General features: G+C 38.2%; 6 protein-coding genes across 8 annotated transcripts in view; 2 read left to right on the top strand and 4 right to left on the bottom strand.

Moving 5' to 3' along the window:
- Window positions 1-290: 290 nt before the first annotated feature.
- LOC113666821 (uncharacterized) lies at window positions 291-3,228 on the bottom strand. Of its 2 annotated transcripts, none has more exons than XM_089211320.1 (2): window positions 3,017-3,228; window positions 291-1,529 (listed from the first exon to the last, which is right to left on the bottom strand). In XM_089211320.1, the coding sequence occupies exon 2, from the start codon at window positions 1,502-1,504 to the stop codon at window positions 650-652; it is 855 nt and encodes a 284-aa protein (XP_089067446.1). In that variant the 5' UTR covers window positions 1,505-1,529; window positions 3,017-3,228; the 3' UTR covers window positions 291-649. The 2 variants fall into 2 exon arrangements, with proteins under 2 accessions (XP_089067446.1, XP_089067441.1); XM_089211315.1 differs by lacking the exon at window positions 3,017-3,228 and adding an exon at window positions 2,116-2,372.
- A 3,180-nt stretch (window positions 3,229-6,408) lies between these two features.
- LOC113666810 (uncharacterized) lies at window positions 6,409-8,428 on the bottom strand. The gene is made up of 2 exons (XM_027182600.2): window positions 8,321-8,428; window positions 6,409-7,715 (listed from the first exon to the last, which is right to left on the bottom strand). The coding sequence occupies exon 2, from the start codon at window positions 7,693-7,695 to the stop codon at window positions 6,796-6,798; it is 900 nt and encodes a 299-aa protein (XP_027038401.2). The 5' UTR covers window positions 7,696-7,715; window positions 8,321-8,428; the 3' UTR covers window positions 6,409-6,795.
- Window positions 8,429-11,699: 3,271 nt separating this feature from the next.
- On the bottom strand, window positions 11,700-14,125 carry LOC113666809 (uncharacterized). Its single transcript, XM_027182599.2, has 2 exons — window positions 12,776-14,125; window positions 11,700-11,834 (listed from the first exon to the last, which is right to left on the bottom strand). The coding sequence occupies exons 1-2, from the start codon at window positions 13,997-13,999 to the stop codon at window positions 11,829-11,831; spliced, it is 1,230 nt and encodes a 409-aa protein (XP_027038400.2). The 5' UTR covers window positions 14,000-14,125; the 3' UTR covers window positions 11,700-11,828.
- Window positions 14,126-15,690: 1,565 nt separating this feature from the next.
- LOC113666828 (uncharacterized) lies at window positions 15,691-20,731 on the top strand. Of its 2 annotated transcripts, none has more exons than XM_089211398.1 (6): window positions 15,691-16,385; window positions 16,697-16,777; window positions 17,536-17,560; window positions 18,520-18,583; window positions 19,676-19,811; window positions 20,211-20,731. In XM_089211398.1, the coding sequence occupies exons 1-5, from the start codon at window positions 15,897-15,899 to the stop codon at window positions 19,788-19,790; spliced, it is 774 nt and encodes a 257-aa protein (XP_089067524.1). In that variant the 5' UTR covers window positions 15,691-15,896; the 3' UTR covers window positions 19,791-19,811; window positions 20,211-20,731. The 2 variants fall into 2 exon arrangements, with proteins under 2 accessions (XP_089067524.1, XP_089067519.1); XM_089211393.1 differs by having other exon boundaries at window positions 20,068-20,731.
- Window positions 20,544-22,801, bottom strand: LOC113666827 (SET domain-containing protein 4). Its single transcript, XM_027182619.2, has 2 exons — window positions 21,968-22,801; window positions 20,544-21,362 (listed from the first exon to the last, which is right to left on the bottom strand). The coding sequence occupies exons 1-2, from the start codon at window positions 22,712-22,714 to the stop codon at window positions 20,772-20,774; spliced, it is 1,338 nt and encodes a 445-aa protein (XP_027038420.2). The 5' UTR covers window positions 22,715-22,801; the 3' UTR covers window positions 20,544-20,771.
- LOC113666811 (exocyst complex component 3) overlaps window positions 22,687-24,886 on the top strand; it is a 13,953-nt gene continuing 11,753 nt past the window's right edge. Inside the window, exons 1-5 of the mRNA XM_089211058.1 lie at window positions 22,687-22,996; window positions 23,339-23,395; window positions 23,768-23,847; window positions 23,957-23,989; window positions 24,425-24,515. Coding sequence (XP_089067184.1) covers window positions 22,922-22,996; window positions 23,339-23,395; window positions 23,768-23,847; window positions 23,957-23,989; window positions 24,425-24,515 — 336 coding nt within the window. The 5' untranslated portion in view covers window positions 22,687-22,921. The remainder of the gene's footprint in view (window positions 22,997-23,338; window positions 23,396-23,767; window positions 23,848-23,956; window positions 23,990-24,424; window positions 24,516-24,886) is intronic.

Below are 24,886 nucleotides of genomic sequence, written 5' to 3'. Positions count from 1 at the left end.
ATATTGTAAGGAGAAGTTCTGTCTTGGTCACTAGTAGGAGTTAAGGGTTAAGAGTGCCGCGTAAAAAGTCAATCAACAGGAGATGTTTACATTTGGAGGCTCAATGTGTAATTCTAGGAAACATTGCTTGATTCACAGATTTTACATAAACCTTGAAATAAAGTGAGAGTATAACGAATGAATTGAGAATCAGCTCATACGTTTTTAGCTGCCAATGGTTATTCTTGTCAGAGTATGTTTTCAGTCATGTTTGATGTAAAATGTTAAGAGGGAAGAGTAAGATAAACAGATCATCCGAAAAGCGACGAATTTATTTAAAAGAATTTTGAATATTGATCTGGTAAGTGATCATGATTAATAACTGAGTACAAAAATTAACTGCTGTAATTAAAATAATAATTGTTCTGTTGACTGAATCAATTTTGTGATATTAGTGAGTTAAATCATCTATAAGTTCATAAATCTGGTAACTTTAAGTGTGCCTTTGCTAACGAAATGAATCAGCTTCACATTGTCATGTTCGATTCCTATGTATCACCAAACAATTTAGCACTACTTTTTCAATGTATTTTTGGGAGATTTGAATCTTCTGATCTGAAAATGTCATGAACCCTGGCAAACTGCCGAAACCTGCATAATCTCTTTCTTCCTACAGACTTTTCTTTATTTCTTCAAGTTGTACCAGATTAGCGATCTTCCTGGCGAAATCGACAGCAGCCAAAACGGTCAAAGCAATCTTTGCTATTAGCGCTGCTCCTTCTGTGCCAAGGGCTGCTATGATCATGGCGCTCACCTTCGCTGCGGTCTCCAACCAGTCGTACCATTTCATCTCTCTGCACAAACTCTTGATGATGGTCCACAACAATCCAGCTGCGTAGGTTTCTTTGAGGAGGAAGAAAATGGCTTTAGCCTTGTTAGTTGCACTGCCTCCCGCCGCTTTCCACGAACTGACAAACTTCTGTATCGCTTGCTGGAATGCTGAAGACTTCTTAATTGCTTCCGCGGTGTCTTCAATGGTGGCTTTCATGGTGCTGCTGCTTACAGATACTCCGATCCCAACTGCCTGCATGACAAGCATCACCGCCTCTACCACAACACTGGCGTACTGAAGAATCGTGGCCCAAACGATGTCAGCACTCGCTACCAGTTCCCTGGATGGTAGGAACTCCTCTCCTTCTCTTGTCAACTGCACCAGATGTTTGCCGTTGTCCATCTTGCTTATTTCCATGCGGAATGTTGGAATGGTGAGCGCCTTTTCAATCAGCCTGATTCGATCTTCGGGCAGATGCTTCTCAAGGCGCTTACGGATGTCTTGTTCTGGTTGAGAGGCAAACTCGTGAGCGAGTTTCACTTCCTCATCGGCGGCTTCCCTCGCTGCTGTAGTGATAGCATCTTTCAATTTCCCGTCTGCAATGAGCTTGGAATGCTCTTCAGGAGCGTTCGTTTTAATCTGCGCCAACGCCCCCTCTACAGCTTCCGAGATTTTCTTATTATCTGTTGTCATTTTCGATCAAGGAAATTTTAAGTTGCTGTGAATGTAAAGCATTCAAGACCAATTTCAAAATGTTATTGCAGATTATACACCAAGGTACGCAAATACTGCTGAATAATCAAATTTAATTTCAATCAAAAGTAGGGGAAATATCTTCAGATTTGAACCTCGCAAAAGTTAGATGACGATCACTGCTGAAGAAAGCTGTTTCCATACGGCATATCTAGGTATCACTTTAATTCATTTCGAGGGCACTTTTCTGACCAACATCATTGCGAGACAGTTGAACGGAGAGATGAGTACCGAAACTATAGGTCATAACCATCTAAACCTTTTCCAAAATACAGTTACAAAATGTGACAAAATTTTCTTTAGTGCCCACAGTTATTTCGCTCATTCAGACAAATGTTTTAACATCGATGCTAAAGCGATTCTCAACGAACGAAGTCAAATCATCACTAATTAGTTCCACATATGCGCTTGCCCAACAAAACGCTTTACCAGCCCTAATTCGAAGAGCACTTTAACTGAGCTATAGAATGATCTTTTGTTATTGTCAGCTTAACTTGAAAGAAATCTAAATTGATCAACATAATGTTCCACTAGGAAACCTGCATGCTTACCAAATTTAACTGTGCCAAGCTCAGAGTTCAGCTTCAAGGGAAGAGATGTAAAGTGCTTTTGATGTTCTGAACGTTCAGTTTATACGTATCAACTCGTCCATCACGTGATAGACACGAGTAAGTTCTCATTCTATCTCGGCGCTTGCTGATTGGTCCATTGTGAATCACCTGATTTTCTTACTTGTTTACATCTAGTGCTAAATTTCGTTCCACCTCAAGAAACCGATGAACTTCTTGCTTTACTCAGAATTGAACATAAATAGCTCCACACAATAGAAATACCCAATATCACTGAGCCTAAATTTCTCGGGGCTCTCTGATTGGCCTATTGCGAAGTTACCTGATTTTTTTCATTTGTTTGCATTTCAACATCTAACAATAAAGGTAATGAAGGTCAAAACTCCTTGGCGTAGTTATTGAAAACATATTCTATATCCAAATATATTACAGAACATCATTTTTTTGCCAATTCAGGCGTAAACACAGAACCTCTCCTCTAACAATGTCAGTAAAACAAAACAGTCGTCTGGGTAATTTTTACAAAGCGCACAAAATTCGACATTGTTTGAAGAAGAGAGGGATTTTAGTAATACTGCGATAAGTGTTCCAACACTTTTAATCTCCCTTGTAGATTTTTACACTCGGCATGCTCGGTTTTCAAGACAGGTTTCAACAAGCTTTCTAATTTTTTTGGAGAATCTTAAGATTTTTAATATAACGACTTACTTGCACGGAGGAGCTGAGAATGCCACATCAAAGCAAAAAATACAATATTTAGAGACATCGCATCAAAATAAGTTGACGAGGCACAGACACTGCGTTGCTTCTTATACTTGCACATCAGTCATACATGATTTGCACACCTAACTGAACAAATCACAAAGCCATTCTGTATACTTACACTTATTGTAGAGACAGTCTCTTTCCTACTGATCGTCTTCGTCAAATATAATCGATTAAGTTTGCGATTGTGGCTATCAAAATCTCTTTTCTCTAGCGCTTGCAGATTGATTTAATGTCAAATCTCCCAATTTTTTTTTCTTTACATTTGATACTTGATTGCGTTGCACTTTCAAAATGAGTTTCCTGTTTTTCCCAGAATTTGGGATAAACAGCTTATCACGAAAAAAAATCCTGACTCTTGTCATCACCAGGCCTGACTTTTCGGCGTTACGTAGAATACCATTCGAGAATGAAAAATGTACGCTTCATACACAGGTCCTTCAAAAGATTAGTAGATTATGGCCAAGTACTTTTTGTTTTTTTACTTAACTCAATTTTGTGTCCATCCATTGGAAAAGAGGAAGAACAAGGCCGATAACAGGCCAGTTTGATGAGGATGGGTTGTTTTCACACGACAAAACTTTCGGTTGCAGTTCAATTTCAACTGAAGTCACAACAATGAAATCACCACCTTTTGACACTTGATACTCCATTTCACGTTGACAGGTTTTAATCCCTTGGTTTTTCTCGGAAATTAACAGACAACTGCAACAATGGAATCTAAAGGCATATCTGCCTGATTGCCATATTAAACTGTTCCAAACTCAGACGTTGGCTGCAATGGAATAAATGGGTATACCATTGATATTGAGAACTTTCAGGTTATGCGCGTGGACGTGTCGATCACGGAAAAGTCACAAGTTAAATTCGATTTGTCTATTGCTGAGTTACATGATTTTTTTTAACTATTTACATTTGATACTAAAAATTGGCTTCCGAGTTTTCTCGGAATTTAACATAGCTTAATGTCTTAAATAGAGATAGCTCAGCACAATAAATTCGCCAACTCTTGACATCAACTGGCCTGATTTCTTGGAATGAAATAGTGAGGTATGAGAATTAAATTTCTGCGGTACAGAAGCTGATACCAAATCGATTTTCAGGCCTCGCGGGAGCCTTGCCTCGGCCTCGCTCTCGCCCTCCTCAACTATCACGCGATGTATGTGAGACACGTGTCACATGTGAATCTGGTAAGTTCTAATGATGGCTTCGCTCACCGTAGAGTCTCTGTAGCTCGGTAACTGAGCTTCGAAAATTTTGTTACAATTTGAAATTCAAACTTTTACAATAAAATATCTACGTGTGTGAGTGCGTGTGTTGTTTTTCTTTTTTTTGGTTGCTATCGCGAAACTTGTTTTGATACCGTTTCCCGAGTGTATTGCGTTTGCGTCCTGCGGATCAATGCTTATGTCCACTTTTTAAAAAGCAGCGTCGTCGTTTTTTTAATGCCTGTAAAGCTATGCGCCTTTAAGGTAAATGTTTCCTTTATTGCGAGTTTCTTTGAGTTTTTGTTCTCGAATATGTATTTTATATTAGTAGCATAGGCGTTTGTATGATTTAAATAAATGGATGAGCACAATTACGCGTGACTTCGCCCATAGTTGTTGTTGTTTTCGTTTTTTGCGTCGATGCAATCCAGATTATTTCTGTTAAACTTTACCTAATTATCTCTGAATAAAGCATTTTCTAATAGAATGGGGGAGAGAAGGAGAGTTTTCAGGACCACTAAGATTGGGATATTTCTCAATCAGTACTCGAGGTCATGAACGAGGGGAGGAATATTGAGTAACATACACTCGGCGTTGCGGAGTCATCGCGGGTCTGGGTCAGGGATTTGGATTGGTTGTGGAGACTTGGGCGAATTAAAGGCTTGTATGTAAAGAGAAGTTTTTTGTTTGAATTCGAGCTTGAACGAACGAGGTAAAAAACCTTCTCTCCCCATCCCGTCCCTGAGCTGCCGAGCCTTAAAAACCGCCCTAGTCCTCACAACCAGTGCCAGTCTCTGGCCCAGACTTGCGGTGACTCTTTGTCTCTCCTTAATTTGACATTTATGATATGTGGCTAAGGAGAGACATTTCCTTTTTTGGACGAGAAGAAGGTGGAAAGGAAGGAAGACTATTCTACGACACTGAACCTCTGTAAGTGAAACTGTTTTTGACAAAGTTGGCTCGGGGTAGTGGAGTAACTAACTTGCCCTCGAAGTTTCTTAAAGAATAATTAGAACTGAATTCCATCTCGATAAATAAACATAGAGGGCAAATATTGCGGAGCAAGGCCATTTAGAGACTTGCAGATCATAGCCGCTGTTTAAATTTTCCGTTGCGTTTCAAGTTTTCCCAATCCAAAGATTTGAAAAGATCGTCAGCACTGACATCATAGGAAGAGTAGGTCACAATGTTGAGTAGGGATTAAATCGAAACAAAGGATTTGCGTCATCATTCCCGCTCGCAGTATCAACAGTAAGGGGTTAAAATGGAAGCCAGGAAAAAAAGGCCGAGGAAAACATTGATTAAAAAAGTTTTTTTCATTTTTTTTTTATGAAATTTGTGAATAGCTGGTTGTGGTTTATCGTCGCTAAAAGCGCCAACCTCAACCTTAGCATAACATATGTTAAACTGTTCCATGCGTTCAGTCAGTGAAACGAAGCGCGATGATAAACGGCGATAACATACACGGCGGGGGAGTGAAAAACGAGCGTCGCTTGGGTCGAGTCGTGTAATGAACGTCTGTGTTCTTTTTTCGCTTTTTCACTCTGCAGCTATTATGGTGTCGCTTAGTGTTTCGCTTCGATTTGATAACTGACGCCTGGAACATGCTAATCATCACTGAAAGGTTAACAAATGTTACGTCGGAATTTGCAATTTAACCTCCAAGCTTCGCTTTCATGAAACAGTCTGGGGAAATCCCAAAACATGTCCGATGTCCATGGCAAAGATTCAAGAAAAACTTAGTGCTTGTGAGTTCTCGGTGACATCGTCGTGTTTAAGAGCTATTTGCCGACGGGTTTTTTTCTTGGAAAAAATTCGTTTCACGGGGAGTTTGACGTTTTTTTACTTCATAGGAAGGGCCTTTCAGACGCTACATTCAGTTTAATTGACTTACCGATATTGGTCGAGCTGAGAAACCGGTCTGCTCATTAAATTTTTTGTATATTAACACTCTCGCTGCCGTCTTCGTAATGCCGAGTTTCCTTTAAAGTCTAGTAAAATTGTTTACCTCTGTGCCAGATCTTTTGAAACCAAGCCATATATTTGAAGTATTTGTGTACATTAAAAATACCCCAGCTCCTTAGGGGTTAGTAGACGGACTAATTAGGGGCTCGGAACAGTCCTCGACCTCGTGACGTGATGTCTTGAATATTCTTGCACGGGCAGCTACCAATGTAATCTGTTGTCTAGTATGTTTTGGTTTTCGATTGAAACAATATAATTAAGGGGAAAGAATAATTCAGATATTCTCAAAAGCGAGGATTTTTTTAATAAAAAAAGAGTAATCTAAAGAACGACTAACTCATTTTAAACAATTTTATTTGCTGGTGCTTCTGATCGAGATAGCCGGTTCACTCAGTTAAATTCGGCTGCTATATACAATGATTTCATTGTTTACAAAGTCGATTTTCTCACATCTCACGGTGAAATAATTTTCATTACTTTCATAAACCTACTAAATATGTTAAGAGTGCGCTCCATAACAGCTGGAAATCACTCTACAATAACTCCTTGCCGGAAGGTAACAGTTCACTCCATTGTCTTCGATTCCTATTCATTACTAATCGGTTGCTGTTTTTTTCTACAATTTCGAGGGAGTCTGGCATATATTACAAAAGCTTGCAGTCTGACTGTCCTCTTAAAAATAATTTACTCATGTAAAGTATACACATAGACTGTAATACCTGTTCTAAGGTAGATTATCGGAACCTGTATGATCTCGTTCTTCTTGTAAAGTTTTCTTGATCTCTTCTTGTTGTACAACATTATCGATCTTCCTGGCGAAGTCAACGGTCGCTAGGACGGTCAAAGCAATCTCAGCTATTAGCGCTGCCCCATCTGTGGCAAGGGCTGTTACGATCATGGCGCTAACCTTCGTTGTAGTCTCCAACCAATCGTACCATTTGGTCTCTTTGCACAAACTCTTGATTATGGTCCACAGCAATCCAGCTGCGTAGGTGTCTTTAAGAAGGAAGAAAATGGCTTTGGCTCTCTCGGTTGCGCTGTTCCCTGCCGTTTTCCATGTGCTGACAAACTTCTGTAACGCTTGCTGGAATGCTGAAGACTTTTCGATTGCTTTCGCAGTGTCTTCAACGGTTTCTTTCATAGTACTGCCACTTACAGATACCTTTATGCCGGCCGCCTGCATGACAAACATCACTGCTTCCACTACAATACTAGCGTGCTGCAAATTCATGGCCCAGTTGATGTCTTCGTGTGCTGCCAGCTCCCTGGAAGGCAAGAACTCCTCCTGTCCTCTCTTTATCTCCACCAGAGATTTGCCATTGTCCATCTCAGGCTTGCTGATTTCCATACGGAATGTTGGGATGAAAAGAGCCTCTTCGATCAGCTTGATTCGGTCTTCGGGTAGATGCTTGGCAAGGCGCTCGCGGATGTTTTTTTGAGGTCCACATTCAAACTCGTGAGAGAGCTTTACTTGTTCCTTGGCTATTTTTCTGGCCGTCTCCTTGATAGAATATTTCAATTTTTTAAATGCAGCTAGCTTGGAATACTCTCCAGGGGCATTATTTGCAATATGCGCCAATGCCATTTCTACCGCTTCGGAGATTTTCTTTTTATCTGTCGCCATTTTGCAAGGAACTCACGTTGCTGCATAAGAAGAGGCAAGAACGATTTCATAACACTTCATCTTAGTAGCTGTCTGTCAGGAATACTTAACATTACAACCGGGAGTGTAAATAGAGTTGCATAACATTAGAGATTAAAATAACCAAAACAAAACAATTTGTCATTTCTTCATATATGGAACTTTAAAACACAAGCTCGATGAGGATCTTCACGCAAAGAGCGTTCTTTTAAAGAAATATATCATACTTATATGCAATTCTTACGTCATTACTCTCCTGTTAACTTTAGTAAAATAACGAAACAGTAGGGGATTTAGGGGTACAAGTAACGCCTTATGAGTACTTTAAACCGTTCTTAACTACATACAGAAAATGTTTTAAAATCTTTCCAAAATTTCCTTGCATATTGCGCCAGAGATCTTTTTAATCGCTCGATCCCTAAGTGATTTTAGCAAGTTCGGTTAAAACCTCTCCGAACTACTTCAGTCGCATTTGCACGTACGTTCGTTTTTTTTTTCTTCTGCTCCGAAAACAGTTTAACTAGTCTAACAGTCTAGCATATGATTTTGCTATGCAAAGGTAGAGAACTTTGAATCATTTTTCATATATACTAGAAGATGTACTTACCAGACACAGCTAGGCCAAGCTTACAGTTTAGTGCAATGGAAGAAATGTAATGTTCTGGAATAGATGTGTTGTTTTTATACGCTGGAAGTTCAGTTTTGGCGCGGAAATCGTGCTCACGCGATAGTCATGAGCATCACTTGCAAGCACCTGCTGACCTTTAAATTATATAATCAGCTGTAATTCACATGTTTCATTTTCACTTTAATTTTTTAAACTCTCAAATCGACCCGCGTGATTTTCTCGGAAATCGCCAAAATAATAATTACACCACAAAATCGCTACCTGTTCACCACATGATCGTTTTTCTCGGAATTAAACGTAGTTACATGTACAATTATAGCAACAAAATCTTAAAGTTTTAGGAGCTGATAGTCAATCTATGTTTTGCAGTTTCAAATCACAAGGTTTTCTTGACGTTAAATATCGAACCAGACTGTACTGCAAGACCTTTTTCAACGACATTATTCAGTTGAAAATGTAGGAATTTTTTCTAGTTTTATCTCGAACCAAAGATGCGTCTAAGTCCTTTTTAAGACAGGACTAGTTGTCGGATAACACAATTTTTCATGTAAGGCAAGAAATCGTTCCTGAATCACCCTTTCGTTCTACTCCTGGTAGGTCTGTATAATGCAGAACTGTGACAGAGGTCAAGAAAATGCTGCCGATGTCACAGATTTCTACTCTTGTTACAGTTTTTAGTCATTCAGATCGCCAGTTTATAACATACGTAGTGTTTCTCCTCCCTCTCCCAAATAACTTAAACGTTGCTGAAATTTCTTACATACGGTAACAAACACACAGATACGCTCATAAACATCGTGCTCAGCGAATCTAGGAAACTGCTACAAACTTAATGTTTCAAAGAGGAATATCTTTACTTGAGGCGAATTTTAGCCTTAAGAGATCAGATGTTCTCGATCTTTTTATGAGTTTGCGCCGTGGATTCTCTTAGCTTGTCACTTTTGGTTCTCAAATTACTTTTGTTCTCTTCAGTAATTGACCAAAAGCAGAGAACGTGGTAATTTTCGCCGTCAGACAGAGACTGTTTCGGTTACATTTCATTGTGAGAAGCCATGTAAGTGACGTAATTTCAATTAAATAGGGAGAAAGTTCTTGCTCTATTTTTTCCTGTGAGTTTCAAGAAATTTCAGCCAATCTTAAGGTTTTAGTTTGCCTGTCTCTTGCAAGAAATACAAATAAAAGCTAATTCTCACGCTCCTTATCGGCACAGCGCCTGCGCTTTGTTGTAGGAGGTCTAAGTTTATCAATATGGAGACAACTATTGGTCCAATTATTGATTAATTTTATGACTTCCCTTCGCGACCAAAACGAAATCTTGAGATCATATTCTGCCTGTCTGTGGCAAGAAATTCGCTTCAAAGCTAATTCTCACGCACGTTATCCGCACAGCTTTGGATGACCTAACGCCACATACAAAGATACGAACATGAAGATGAAAAATTTTTCAGACTTGAATGCGGCCTTAGGCGTCAAATACCACCAAAATTTGTAATCCTAGGTGCTGGAAAAAAATTGCTAGTGAAGAAGTAAAACCACAGACCAAGTTCGAGCAATATTCCTTATTAATAATGTGAATATGTTTATGTGACGCAGTAAGCGAAATACTAAGACCGATATATGTAGATTGTTGAGAGGGCGCATTTATAACCCAACAATCTGACTTAGTTTTGAATAAAATCTCATTCAGTTCGCTTGTATGTCAATACGTTTGAAACTTGCGCGTTTTCTCAGTAGGCTTAAATACGGAAGTTTTTTTTCTCATTCAATTTTGCTCTTCTTGATTTGAAGGGATTACGAAAAGAGAACTAAAAACCTACTAAATAGCTGTAAATAAGCAAGAAAACTCATGCAATCCAAGCGAACAGGCAAAGATGCGAGGAAAGTTTGTTTTTTTATTCCAAATCAGATCAGATTACTAGGTTCATGAAACGTGACTTCCCGACTTGCACAAATCTCTATTTTTGCCTATTTCATAATGTAAACGTGTTTACATAACATTGCAGGCTCGCTTTCGTGCGTGCTCTACGCTAAGTGGAACATTTCACTGTCTTAAGGCCTATTTACACGGCACGACTTTGTCGCATGCGACAAGCTTACGACAGGCCTACGACATGACTTAAGAGTCGTAAGCGAGTTGTAGGTTTGATTTACACGAAACAATTCGTGTCGTAAGCCTGTCGTAAGCTTGTCGCATGCGACAAAGTCGTACCGTGTAAATAGGCCCTTAGTAATACATGCAATACAAAAAGTATTTAGTTAGTTCAGTATAATATATTCATGCGTTTAGGTACATTTAGTTACTCTATGAATTTTAAGTCCGAAGTTATTTTAGCTCAAACTATGGCGATGAGTTTCTAAATTGCGACTGTCTTGCCTAGCGGCCTCAGTTAGTGGACCTGCCAAGTTTGTCCACTGACCTCAGTTGCTTTGGACCCACACGAAAGTTCTTGTTTTGGCTTAAGCTGTCAAATGTTGATTCGGTTGTGATTGAGAGCAGAAATACATTGTTGTTTATGTTTGGGATTATTGTAGAAGTGTCTGGATTAATGTTCTAACAACTTATGTTTTACCTTCCAAGGTCAGATAGCCAGCATGCCCACTCTTGCCTGCTGCGACAAATATATGAGCAAGTAATTTTGAGTTTTAAGGGGGTAACTTTTAAAGAAACTGTGGTGCTGCGTCGGTGGGAGAGTATAACAGGGTAATTTAGTATAATCAACTGAGTTGATAACAAAACAGCCACAAAGCGCGCTTCGAAGATTCTTATAACTAGTCACGGTATCCTTAAATTACTTGAGATTTTGAAAAGGGAAAATAACTCATTTGAGAATTTGCTTTTCAAATGTCATTTTATCTAAGTGGGAAAAGCGTGAACCACAGGAAGGCCTCGTTTCCTTCGCAGCCGTTGTTTGGTCTCGTCACGCAGCGTTGGGGAGAGGACGTTGCGTGACGAGACCAAACAACGGCTGCAAGGGCCCCGCTAATAGCCTTTAATTTGCTTGCTTTCGCCCCATGAGCTTCCATTGAAGGGGAGGGGGAGGGGGTGGGGGAATCTGAGTAACCTGTGTCCTATTAAGTTTTTGGGATTTGAGTATCCCCAATAATTCCAGTTTGAGAACCTGGAATCTCCATTTTAAATAAGAACAATTGATTAAGAAAAAAATGCATGTGAGGTAGTTCTCAGTACACACGCACAAGTCCTACATGACTTTCCTCAATTTGTAACTAAGATACTTTTTTTAAGTTTGGTGGGCACCAAAGAAAACATAAAATGAAAACATTGCTGTGACCACGGGTAAAGACAGAAAAATCAGCACACAATGTATCGGATGTTAAGGACCAATCAGAATACAGGATTTGCTTCTGGGCTTATGTAGAAAACAATAAGTGTAGTTTTAAGTTTCAATACTGCTTGTATTTCCTTCATTCCATTCTATATTTTGAGACAATTTGACCAGTGATAAGTTTGCCAGAAATGAAGGTTCTTTTATCTCTATGGAGAAAGGTACAAAAAGAGGGAGAGGTTGATAAGTTTAAAAAAAAAAACAAACAAACAAACAATACCCGAGTCTTTTTAAATTTTCATTGTAATTTCATATATGGCAGCAAGTTCCTTTTAAACATGGCCATATGAATCTCAATAAATAAGTATTCAATAATGACACAAAAGCTAACTAGTATGGTTTGTTGTTGACATATCCTAAATAAATATGTCTAAGTTTGTTCCAAGTCCCATTTTAAATCATTGTCATTAGCTAAACCCTGGCCATATAAAACTACTATAAAAGGAAGGATAGTGTTCTTTCTAAACCCTTTCAAAATAGGGGTCATCAAAATGGGTTTGTTGAAAAAAGAGAAAACACATCCTTACAAATTTGGAGCAGACATTTTTATCAGAAAGTTCTTCTGTACTAACTTTCTCCCTCTTGGAGGAGAAATCATTTCCTCATAACTACAAGAACTGCGAACCTGTGAAATAAATTTAGTTACCCTTAACAAAAGTTGAGAATCTGTCTTTTCTGTAAACTGACTGAAATTGATTTGTTTTAAATATCTGCAACTCTTCACAAGTGAGGAGATGGAAGCTTCACTTACACCAAAACAGCCAATAGCATCCAAGTAGGTCAGATTTGGACAATTTGCGGCAAGAGAAAATACCAAGTTACTTGTGATTTGAGCACAAGATTGTGACCCTCTAAAAGACACATCAAGATATTGCAACTTGTTGCAACCATGAGCAATACTGATGATGCCAGTGTCTGTGATTCTATGGCACCCAGCGACACAAAGGTATTTTAACCTTGGGCAATTCTTAGCCAGTTGTTTTTAAGTTCTGTCTGTGAGCTTGGTGCAATAGGAGAGGTCCACATGATGAAGGAGAGTTAATGAGCCTTTAACTGATTTAAAATCCAGGTCAGAAACATATGAACATACCTGCATATCAAGCCATTCAAGTTGGTTGCAGTTCTGCAGAATATCATTTATACTGCCGTCTGTTGCACGCAAACATTCAGATATCTCTAAGCTTGTTAAACCTTTACAGAAGGTTGCTAAAAGTTTTAGTGAAACATCAGAAATTCCTAAACAACCGTAAATGTTGAGACCACACAACTTCTTGCAATTTGTTGTAATGGCAGCAATTCCAATGTCTGTAACCCCCTGACACCATTTGACATTTAACTGGTGTAAATCAGGGCAGTTTTCAGCAATTCTTTGTACTGCTACATCAGTAATGTTTCCTGCAGGCTTTGGCAGTTCACAGCCACACACATTCAACCACTGAAGCTTTTTACAATGTTCTGCAACAGTTTCGATTGACACATCCGTTACACCAGGACATCCTTCAGCTATAAGCTGCAATAGGTTTGGGCAAACCTGTGCAACAACTGCAATACCTGCATCATTGATACTAGGACAGAAGGAAACATCGAGAGATTGTAACTTAGGAGAAGTACAAACCAATTCCCATAGTACATTGCTGTTAAGTTCAATACAACCTAGCAGGCCTATGCTGAGCAAATTGAACATATTTAAATCAGAAGTCAGATGTTCCTCGTCAAAAATTCCTGCGCCGTGGAAGTAGATTCTTTTCAAACTGTCACTCTCTTTCGCTGCCTTGAAGAACTGATTCGTTAAGAAAAAATTAGATTCGTCTGAATCCTCTTCCTTCTCACAAATGACTGTCAACTCTTGGAGTGATTTACAAGATGTGATCAAATCCTTTAGAATGTTACACGTTATACTTGTTTTATATGCCACGATTTTTAAGTCACGAAGGAGTCTGCAATTCGTTGAAATCACTTTCAACCCGTAGTCAGACAGCAATCGACAGCCTTTTAGATCAAGAATTTCTAAATTGCCACACTTTTTGGCAATACTTTCCACACATGCATCATCCACTTGGTTACAGTTCGAAAGAATAACTTCTTTAACGTTGCCACACCAGGACAAGACGTGATCCAAGGCCTTATAACAGAGTCCTTCGCAGTTTGGAAAATACAACTTCCTCCATAAACTTGAATCTGTTGACAAACGAGACCATTTCTTACACACAACTCGAAGTCTAAACAAATTATATATACGCTCTCCGGCTACAAAAGCGAAAATGTTTAGGATGACAGCCTCTGGTAAATCTTGGAACGTAATTTCTGCAGTCATTTCTCCCGAAAGAGCTGCAGAGGTTGGCGCTCTACTTGAACTAAACTTCCTCCATTGCGAGTTTTGCTGAAAACAGAGAAAGGCTGGAATCTAGTTTTTAGCTCCCGCATCTCAACAAAATGTCCGAGAGCATCAGCTGATTAACAATTCCCTGGTAACAAGTAATTGTTTTGGTAAACAAATAGTTATTCAAGATATTCGCAATTAGAGTTGGCTTTTATTCATTAGTTTATTAATTGATTTGGCGCCATTAGGTCGAGGAGCTACCCTGACAACTCCACCTTTTAATTTGCTCGCTATTATTACTGAACAACGAACAACAGTTAACTGTGTGATGTTTGACTAAATATTTCACAAAAGCAATTGATGGGTCAAGTCCGGTCTCTTCCAAACAGTGTGTTACCGCCACCTATCAATAACTGCTGCTCAACTTTGGAAGCCATATAAATGAAAGAGGGGCAAATTAACACTTTGGAAACTAATCACCGAACTGAACGAAAAAGAATAATTGTTGCTTCACCTGAAGAACTCTGAGTGACTAGCATACAAATTCACTCCTGAATCACACTAGAATAAAAGATATGATTTTAAGCAAAGTCTCCTTGTCAGCACCATAGGAAATGCCTAGAGAACAGTATGGAGATTATGTATACTGATGTTAGGTTGTAAAGGTTGAAACAATGAAGGAATACCCACCCAACAATGAAACTCCCCATGAGAGAGACAATCCACCCGATCATTTAAAATCGCAAAATGTGAAGCTTTGTAAATCTTAGCGCGGAAAGATTTGTTTTGGATTAACTCGCTGTTCGTCATTAAGGCGTTAGAGGTCAGGGCGATGTTTGCGTAGCAGTTTTCAGTATATTAAATTTCAAGAAAACGTGGAGATCATATTTCACTCCCACAGTAATCCAAAACGACAATTTTTCCCAAACAGTACGCCACCCTGTGAAACGAAATGATGGGTCTATTGATTCTCAGGAAGAACTGTCAAAATTCTGAAATGACATGGGTAAGATTCCTCATAAGTTTCATTAAAATATAGTAACAAGATTGGAATCGAAATTGTGTTCTCTTGTTTCAACTTTCAAACAGACTGACATGACCGTTAGAAAACTAAAATTGCCTCCAAATAATTTGTAATTTGAACAACTTTGCAGAAGCTTCAAATCCCAAATAATTCATTTACGATACGTGAAATTTGAGAAAAGATAGATGAATTTCCATTTATTCCTTTGCCAAAACCTGTGCAGCGCGAGTGCGAGGGAATCATGCATGTTGTACTTGCAAGTGCTCCAGCTTTTACGCATCAGCTGTGGGTACTGAAGCACAACGAATGTACCAGATGTTGTAGACCTGAAGCTGAACGTCAACAAAAGCCTTTTACAATCAACACACAATAGAATACCTAGACAATTGAAGTTTGAAATGTTTATTTTGAGATTGTACAAACTGCTCTCCTCCTATCTTCTGGTTATTCATTTTATGGTCGATACACTTACTTCTCAATAACAACTGCGAGTAGATAGCAGCCTATTTGTAGCACAGGCGATATTATTAATATGAAAAAGAAGAATCGAAACAGCACTTTTTAATCGACAGTGTAATTTGCTTTCGCGGCTTTGCTGCGAAGAACAATATAGCCGTCAATAATTAACTCTTACATAATTATCCAACGCGTTTATGACACCAGTTTAATTGCTGTCTCGGTGACGTAGAATTTCTTAAGTAAATCAATTTGCATTACAACAAAAAGTTGTCGGATTTTGGGCAGCTCGCCTCAATCGTGTTTTTCAACACACCGTTCTCCTAGCTACAAGAGACAATGAGTGAGACGTTGATAAACACATCGAGAATGTAGTTCAGAGGAAAAATTTATCAATCCAAGTGCAAGGGGATGGGGTGCAGTGAATCCAAGCCATCTCAAGGCAATGGGAGAGCCGAAGCTGAGGCAATTATTTCATCCAATGGAAACGGATTGCAGGAGACAGAGCCGGCAAAAACCAAAGCAACGGATAATTCGCTACACGACGTGAACCCAATCCAATTAAATTCCACTCACGGAAGCGTTAAAAGACCTGAAGAGTCGAACATTATGAAACCACTGAGAGCAAGGCCATCCGGTCTGGAAAACGCCTGGGGTAACACAAGAGTCGTAAATAAAAACCTCGAAAATACTTTCAACAAGCCGCAAGTACAAAAGGTGGACGACTTTGGCAGCGAATATGGAAAAGATGGTGTTGATTTAGCTTCAAGTCACGTCCAAAGCGGGCAGGATACTGAGAAATTCGTCAGTAACTCGCTTGGTGCGCGAACATCCCCCGATGGTACATACAGCGCTGATTACAATGAGAGACTGAACCATGAACGCCCTGGTATCCATAAGGTAAATATAATGCTAACGACCTGAAAGAGCGTTTTAAAGCACGATGGATTGGCAAATAAGACCAAATAAGCGTTCATTTAATTTATTTTACGTCCAAGTCCTGGTTTGTTTTTCAGGATTTTTTTCCCGCCTCCCATTTGGCTTCCACTGGCCGATTAGTCAGATTTTTTTTAAAGCAAAAATCGCTCTCTATACGATTTTGACACTCCACAATACCTTTGGAAAAAAAACTTAAATAAATTTTATTCCCCTGACAGGCTGTTGAAGTCGCAACATAAATGGTTTATTTTTTATTTATTTTCTCTTGGCAGAAAGAATCAGATGAATCTTTCGATCCGTCGAAATTAATAGATATTGAAAAATTCAAAGCGGCAAATGCCCCAGGAAAACAGGTATGAATGATCAAAACAAATTGTTATGTTCGTCGGATTTTTCGTCGATCTTTTTTTTCCCAATTTTAATTTCTGCCTTTAGCCTACCGAATTAAACCTGATGAATAAAATTTTTCTAGCGATAAGGTCCTATTAATTATATCTCACGTAGGGATAATTGTTCATTAGTTTGAAATCCTGGTAAAATCCTTATTTTTGATCAGTGAACTACTGTAAAGAAACTGATGTGCAAAATAGACGCTTCCAACCCTAATGTCTTATGTTTTATTCCTAATGTTATTCACAGTTGTAAACCGGTGTTTTATTCTTTGAGGAACGGAACAGATAAAACATGGAAAGATGGCCGGTTAAAAGGCTGATCATTACCTCGCCGTTGTAATATCTGATAGAATTTACTGATGCACCAGACAATGCAGTAGTTGCTAAATGTGCCGTGCAAAAATTAATTAACGGAATGAATTATTTCCTAGCTACATTTTTCCTAACGTAAAATTATAAATCCCTCTCCATCATTTAACAACTTATATTTGAGATTAAAAGCGTATGTATTTAATCAATAAAAAACACTGTTACTTAATTGATCGAAGACAAATTCGGTTATTTTATCACAAATTTTCTACAAGAACTAATTTTAATTGATTAACGAGCTCTGATGTAACTGCTGCTAAACCACCCCCTAAAGTTTTACTAACTATTTTTTTTTCCTGGGTAAATAGCTGTTATCTAACAGCTAACTCTTACTTTTCCTTGTTTTTCAGGTGCAAACGACCACCGCAAAACCAGGTAAGAATAAGAAATATATTTGCGACATACGCATTTTAAATCAGCCTGAATGATTATCATATTAATTGCTCGCCTTAACGTTGTTTTGAACAATAATTATTTGCAAACATAACTAAACTCCGTGATCTGAAAACTAAAAATTTTATTTTCTAATACAGTTTGAAGCGAATCAAGTGAGAAATTAGGTTTGCAACTCTAATCTACACAAATAAATTAGATATATGGGAAACGAAAAGAACGTGATGCTGTGTAATTATGTAAATGAAAAGATGTTTTTTTTTTTTAACAGTTTTATGTCTCACGGTTACTATGAAATGACTTAGCTTGAAGAGAAGAAAAGTTATCAAAAAAGAACAGCACTGAAATGTATTAAGGCCAAATGAAAATTTAAAATAGTTTATCGTAAACTTTGAAAAACAGGGAACGGAGGAAATTTTTATAATTTACATATAGGTACTATGTAACGAAGCCTGGAACTAATATCACATTACACGTAATTATACAGCAAAATAAAGCAAATATTGAGCTTTCGTGGCTACAGCAGATCAGGCGGGAGGATGGCTGACTCACTCCACATCTAGTGCCTTGTTTTTTGAGTTTAAGTCCTTGGCTCTCTTTAGGCGGCGATTGTGTTTCGCAAGAAGCGCGCGCAGCGTAGCCTCATAGTTCAGAAAATGTGCGCTATATTGTTGTGAGATACTCGTTAACTGCCTATGGAAGTTTGAATAATTTAAAGGCAGTAATGTCAACGAATTGGAGCTCCACTTTTAGGCATAGGTTAGTTTATCTTATGAGATCGTCTGGTTTGCTATTTGCAATTTACTCACCACTAATGTGAAATAAAACCCAAGCAAAATAAGAAAGGAAAAAAAAACCACCTCTGTTCGATAAATTGGGTTACCGAATTTTCGTATTGGGTATCATTCAAATTTCTTCGTAAATCTTTCTTCTTATTTCAGAATTGTCAAATTTTGATACTGACGTAAACCACAACGTTCTTGATGTCTCGAGAAAAGCAGCCAGGTGAGATTGTCCAGTTATTTCAGAATTTGCCAAAATTTTTTGCACCTTTCTTTTTTTTCGTCTTGTTTCATTTTTTGCTCGCTCACTGTGTGGCTTACTTAGTCTCTTTGCCTATCTTTCTGTTTCTCTGTTCGTCTGTCTGAGTTTATGTCTTATTACCCTTGGGCCTGTTTACATTATAGTCTGCCCGCTCGCGCCCGACGGTCCGTCGGACAAAGTCCCTGTCTGTTTGGCTCAAGAACTTCTTCCTCTAACCTATGACCGTAAACTCAAAGACCTCGTTTTCTTTTTCAAATGTCTGAATGGTTGTACCGATCTCAATGTTCGTGATTTTGTTTCCTCTGTTTCTCACAGCCAAACCAGACTAAGTACTTCTTATAATCTTAAAACACCTGTACGTAAAACAAGTTCCTTCCAAGTCTCTTACTTCAACTGCAACGTTAACTTTGGAATTATATGTATCTGAAAATTATCACCTCCTACCAGTTTTCCAACTATAGAGTCCTTTCATAATTTTTTCAGTCGGCAGGTTTCATCTTCTTTAGAATTGCTTTGATGTAAACTATTCCTGTACTTGGAAAATTGTACGATCCTACTCCTGTCACCTGTAGTTTCTGGTTTCTTTTTCCTAAAAATTATTCACCATGTTTTAGAATTCTTTGTGTTTTCTTTTGTTATCTCACGGGCGGTGCCTGGCACGGGTCCTTGTGTCCCGGTCGCATCAGCCCCATTGGGTCCACGACGTTTTTTTTCCTGCTTTGCTCTCTCAATAATTGTTCTTATTGTGTCTTGTATTTTCGAATCATATCGTATATTGTATTAGTATTATATGAGCCATACCCAATAAAGCTGTTAAAAAAGTCTGCCATGGTCTGTCAGTCAGTCTTTTCGCTTTTCTATCTGCTGCCTAGTTATGTACCTACGTGCCTGTGCGTCTGTCTGTCTATTAGTCTGCCTTCTTGCTACCCCCTAACCCGTCTGTTCTGTCTGTCTACTGTTTTGCTTTAATATTCCTGTTCGTTCGTCCTTCCATCTCGCAGTATATATTCACCTTCTGGCGTCTACTAACTTTTCTTATGTTTATATCAATAGTAATGATGTAGAGAGGCCGCTAAACTATAACGAAATTTACGACGACGATGAAAAGCAACTGATTGCCAGCATAGAGAATGACTTTGAAACAGCTTTGCCAGGATCTGTGTTCTAACAAATAACCGTTCCCTCCTAGGTAATGAACGGTAATTTATAACCGCGTATTAAAGATACACGTAATTTACTTCGCCAAGAAACTCACTCATTTTGGATGAAACTACCATTTAAGCTCCAAAAAAATCTCATTGAATCAGTGTAATGACTTAAGGGATTTTCATCAAATTGTTATTGTGGCTAAGACTGTTTTTATAGCGATTAGATCGGTTTTACTCATCCTCACGACAAACGATATTCTGTTTTCTTGTGTTTAATTTTTGTTTGTTTTTCAATAGAAATCCAAAAGTAGAGAAACAGCTCGATTCTCCTGGGAGTCACTTCCGTGAAGCTGCGTTTCTTTTAGCTTTAAGAAGTTATTTTTGAATGCGATAGGATAAAGTCATGTTTTCAGTTTCACATCTCCATTCTACGGTTTCAGATCCACGGTATTTTCGGGCGTTTCACCCTGATGCATCAACGAAGTCAGAGAAGAGAAACACTATGTATTGTGAACGAAGTTTACCCCCAGGTGGACATGGTAGACTAATAATAGCCATACCACAGTCATCAGTCTCACGAATTCCACTCACAGCTCAATTTTCCTAATGAAATGAAGGCGACTCATTCGTCTGTACCAAATAAACGGCATAAAATCGTGCACACAACTTACGCTGTTTCAAGGAATTCAAGTCGTTTAAGAACTATTTTTTATAAAGAGAAACATAAAAGAGCCTAAGAATTTATCAGCGTCAAGGTTTTAACAGCAAGGAAGTAATGTCGAACTAAGTTTGACTTTATTTCTTTCAGTTACGGAAAACCTTGTTTGTCTCACTACAGGGGCCTTTTGAGTATATGCATATTAGAAAACGTCGAAAAGTAAAGAAGTATTTAAAAACTGTGCATCGTTATTATCCTGTACAATATCAAGCACAGTCTCAGAATAAAAGTCAGAATATAAAATTTTGAGTGGCTGCCCTTTCCTACTTTCCATGGACTTTCATCAAGAAATCTTCAGCAGGTCCAAGGCATTTTGAAGGATGTGTTTCTCTTGGTTTCTTAAGCTCAAGGCCAACTTTGCATTTTCAGATCGTTGGATATCTGAACTCAAGAATTTAGCAATATTTTTTTCATCTAACTCATAAGATATTAGAACCCTTTCAATTAAGTTTTGTCTCCATTGTGAAACTCTATTTTCAACATCATCCCCAAGAAATTCACCAGTCAAGACTCTTTGCCAATGCCTTTTGAAGTGGTCCTCCTTCATTGCAAGAACCCTCAACAAGACAAGTAGATTCCATGACAAACCACTTCCCTCTGAACAACATAAGTCCTTGTGTAGCTTGTTAATGGCAATTATTTCCCTCTTCTTTCTTGAAATACCAAAGATATCAGGTAGAACAACTGAGTAAATTAGATCTTCAGAGAAAGCAACAGTATTGTGCAAGTTATGTGGCAAAATAAAACCATATTCTAAAAGCAGTTTTCTGTTATTGTGGGGCCCATAGTTAATAAAAACCTGCATTCCTTTCTTGTAGGGTGTAAAAGTGCAAATTTCATAATGTTTACTTTCTTGGTTGAATCCAGCTTGGACCTACAAAACAATTTTGATATTCCTGAAAGAGTTTTAATCTACCCTATTATTTATGTCAGCAAGAACAAACGATAAAATCTAAGGTGACTGAAAAAAGTTTGACCAAGGGAATTAATGGGATGAGTACCAACACTGGTAAAAGGTGAATAAAATGATGATAGTGATGATAATGAACTACAGAACAATTACATCGGGGATGACAATAATGAGAATAATAATGCTGATGATAAAGGTGTAATTATGAGAGTAATAATCCTACAGTAACTGATACTGCTTATGGTGATGGTAATCACGGATGCTGAAGGGGTGTTTAGCTGTAATACACACTGGATAGGCTTCAAGATTTTTCCACTCAGGTTTGCAAATTACTGAAAGGGGCTACTATCAAAATGGCCGAATTTTCAAAAAGAATACTCAGACACTAAGGTTACATTCTTGGACTTGATCATGAAGATGACAAGATCATAATGCTGTTACTGCTTACAGTGTTGAAGATGATGATTTAGTGTACAAGTGGGAAGGGTTATTTTCATTGTGTCTATTGTCTTTGTCGTTATCATCATCATTACCATTGTTAAATTGTTAATTAGTAGAAATCTATATACCTCTGTTGTGTCATTATGGTTCAGCAAATCAAGAACTGGGGCAAGGGCATAGTTATCCTGTGTCTGCAACCTGCTGCCTGGTAACAAATCCATGCAGTTGGCTTTGAACACAGACCTTGTGTTAACTACAAACCACGCCCATCTGAACTCATCAAAAGTCAAGAAATCCAAAAATGCTTTATCCAGCATAGTTGAATCATTTTCAACATATCCTTTCAGCTCTTCAAAAGATTCACGCACAGTTTTTATCTGGGAAACACACTGTTGCTGTAAACTAGACGGCAAAGCACTAAGCTCTTCTGCTTTGAAGTAAGTAGGAGTGTTAAAAGATGTGGGTAATGTTCTAATGTAAGGGTACCAGAAAGAGCTTCCTCCCTGGAATTTTTCATACAAGATAAAAATGCATAAAATCTGAATCGCTGTCAGGGAATACTTCGGTTGTAGTTTGATGAACGTTTTCACAATCTGGCTCCTTTCCGCTGTTTTTGTCGTAATTAACATTTTCTCTGGAACAGATATCACTAAATCACCTTTTGAAAGCTTTCTACAAGTCATCAAACCTCTTCCTGTCTGTCGAAAGTACGCTGGACGAAGTTTACCGAAGGAGATGCCATTTCGTTTCGCCCACTTTAGGAGTTCAATATAGCCTTGTTCAAACACAGCTGCACCAAATTCCCTTCGATAATCACCGTCCCTTTTACGCTTACGCCTTCTTCCAGTTCTACCATACGATCCCATTAATATCATTTACAAATCAACCCAAAATAGAGCACTAAAATTGGATTGTAAGGTCTAACACGTTCGCCATTTTGAAATTCCAAAACGTCAGGGTCTGGGTTCTAAGATGTTTTTTCCATAGTGCATTGCAAACTGTGGAAGAACCAAAATAAAACATGGCGGACTAGTTTCCGCCTCTGTGAAGAAATATAGTGAATTCAGTTTTTTACGCCAAACATGTCCTTCGAAATTCAGAAGTGGAAAGCTGAGGCTCATGAAAATGCTGCAAAGACTGTGGCAAATATGCTCCAAGTAAGATCCTTACTGCGATGTACAACGCTTGTTCAAGCACCTAAAAACAATATTCAGCTGATCGAAATATATCAAAACATGTTGCCCCACAAATGTATGGGTGTGGAATTTACTCTTGGCAAAACTTGCAATGTCCCTTGTGCTAGGATCATTGAAAGAGATAGCAGTGAATAGTGTGATCGTTTTATAAACTGTCAATTTCTGTTTTCATCGATTTACAATCGAGTATTCAGCACTAAACAGCTTTGTCTGAGATTGTATTTAAAAGGGTTACACTTCAAGATAAACCCACATAAATCAGTTTCCGTCATGCCTGATGGCCAAATTTTGCCGATTTTTTAGCATCCTGACAGCCTGGACAAAGTGGAACAATGGAGACGGAGATATATGAGAAACAAGGTTTGTTGCAGTTCATCATTGCCCAATGCACATTCTAACCTCATTCTGGTGGCTGGAACCTGGACCTTTTTTCTTGATCATGAGCTCAACCCGTCCTCCTTTGATATGTGGAATGGAAATGTCGTCTATAAAATGTAAGGCAGTGGAGGACTATCTAGTCTACACTCCTCAAAGAAGGAGAAATGACACAATGGCCATTATTGTGCGTCAGTGAGATATAAATAGGTCGTCTTGTATTCTAAAGTTCTACAGAAGTGATCATTAGTGTTTGGGTTATTGAATACATGTTAAGCCAAAGGGGGAGAAAAGCACATTCAGTCTCATTAGGCATGCTTTGTACGGAGAAAATTTTAACTTTGTAATACTTCACAGGCATCAGCTGAAGCCAGACTGAAGACAGCTGTGCAGTCCCAATTGGATGGTGTCAGAACAGGGCTTCATCAGCTCCATGGGTGAGACAGATCTTGTATATGACAGAGTCAAATTATTATTCAAATTTATCACAGTTTTAATCCTGGTTTTGATTTCAAGTTTTTTAATTTGGAAAGTTTTTCTTTTCAGAGCTCTTCAAGATATTAAGGAAATTAAGAAGAGGTAATTAATAATATTTATCTTCAGATGTAACAGTCTGTTACACCTAACTGTTTAGTTGAAATCATTTTGACTGGTTTAGAACATTTTACTTTGAGTTTTCAATTTTTGACAACCTTAACTTTGTGAATTGCCAGAAGTTTTAAATTGTTCACTGCCAGAGTTATACCATACAAAAAAAATTTGGGGGTTCACAACATGTTGATCTCATTAATTTAGTCCCGTTATTAAAAAAAAAAAAAAAAAAAAAAAAAAACACAGAAAGCATCTGTTACTGGATTTGTTCAGTTTGGAAATTTTTGAAATTCTGCTAAAATCTTAAAATGAAATTGAGTTCCTGAAAGTCAGAAACATTTTGCACTAATTGATGAACCTCCATTATTTAATTAATTCTCATTTGATTCTAAAAAAAAAAAATAATACCTAATTTTTTATCAGCATGAATGAAGTGGATTCTATGTGCAAAAATGTGGAATATTTAGCAGATGAGCTGCAGACTGTTAGGGACTGTCAATTACACCAGAGCAGGGTATGTATGATCATGTAAAGGTTAACCCCTTACACCCTATCATCAGTATGTATATTCTCCATACTGTTCTCTATACATTTCCTGAAATGCTGACAAGGAGAATATATTTGAAAATCAAGAGCTTTATAAGCTGGTGATGATTTCCTTTATTCTCATGACCTTAAAGTTTGATTCAGGGCTGATATTGTAAGGAGAAACTAGAAGCTGATCACTCTTAGGGGATAAGGAGTTAAAGGTCTGTATACAAACCAAGTGGCCCATCCAGCCTGAGCTTATTCAGTTTTCTGTAGCATGAGGTGATTAGAAGTTTTGCTAACCCTCCCCCCCCCTCCCCCCTCCCCCCGAATGGGATCCTACTGAAAGATTACTCC

The sequence above is a fragment of the Pocillopora damicornis genome, chromosome 1 (genome assembly GCF_964200805.1).
Source record: "Pocillopora damicornis chromosome 1, jaPocDami1.2, whole genome shotgun sequence".
Classification (NCBI taxonomy): domain Eukaryota; kingdom Metazoa; phylum Cnidaria; class Anthozoa; order Scleractinia; family Pocilloporidae; genus Pocillopora; species Pocillopora damicornis.
This window is presented reverse-complemented; position numbering and strand designations above follow the sequence as displayed.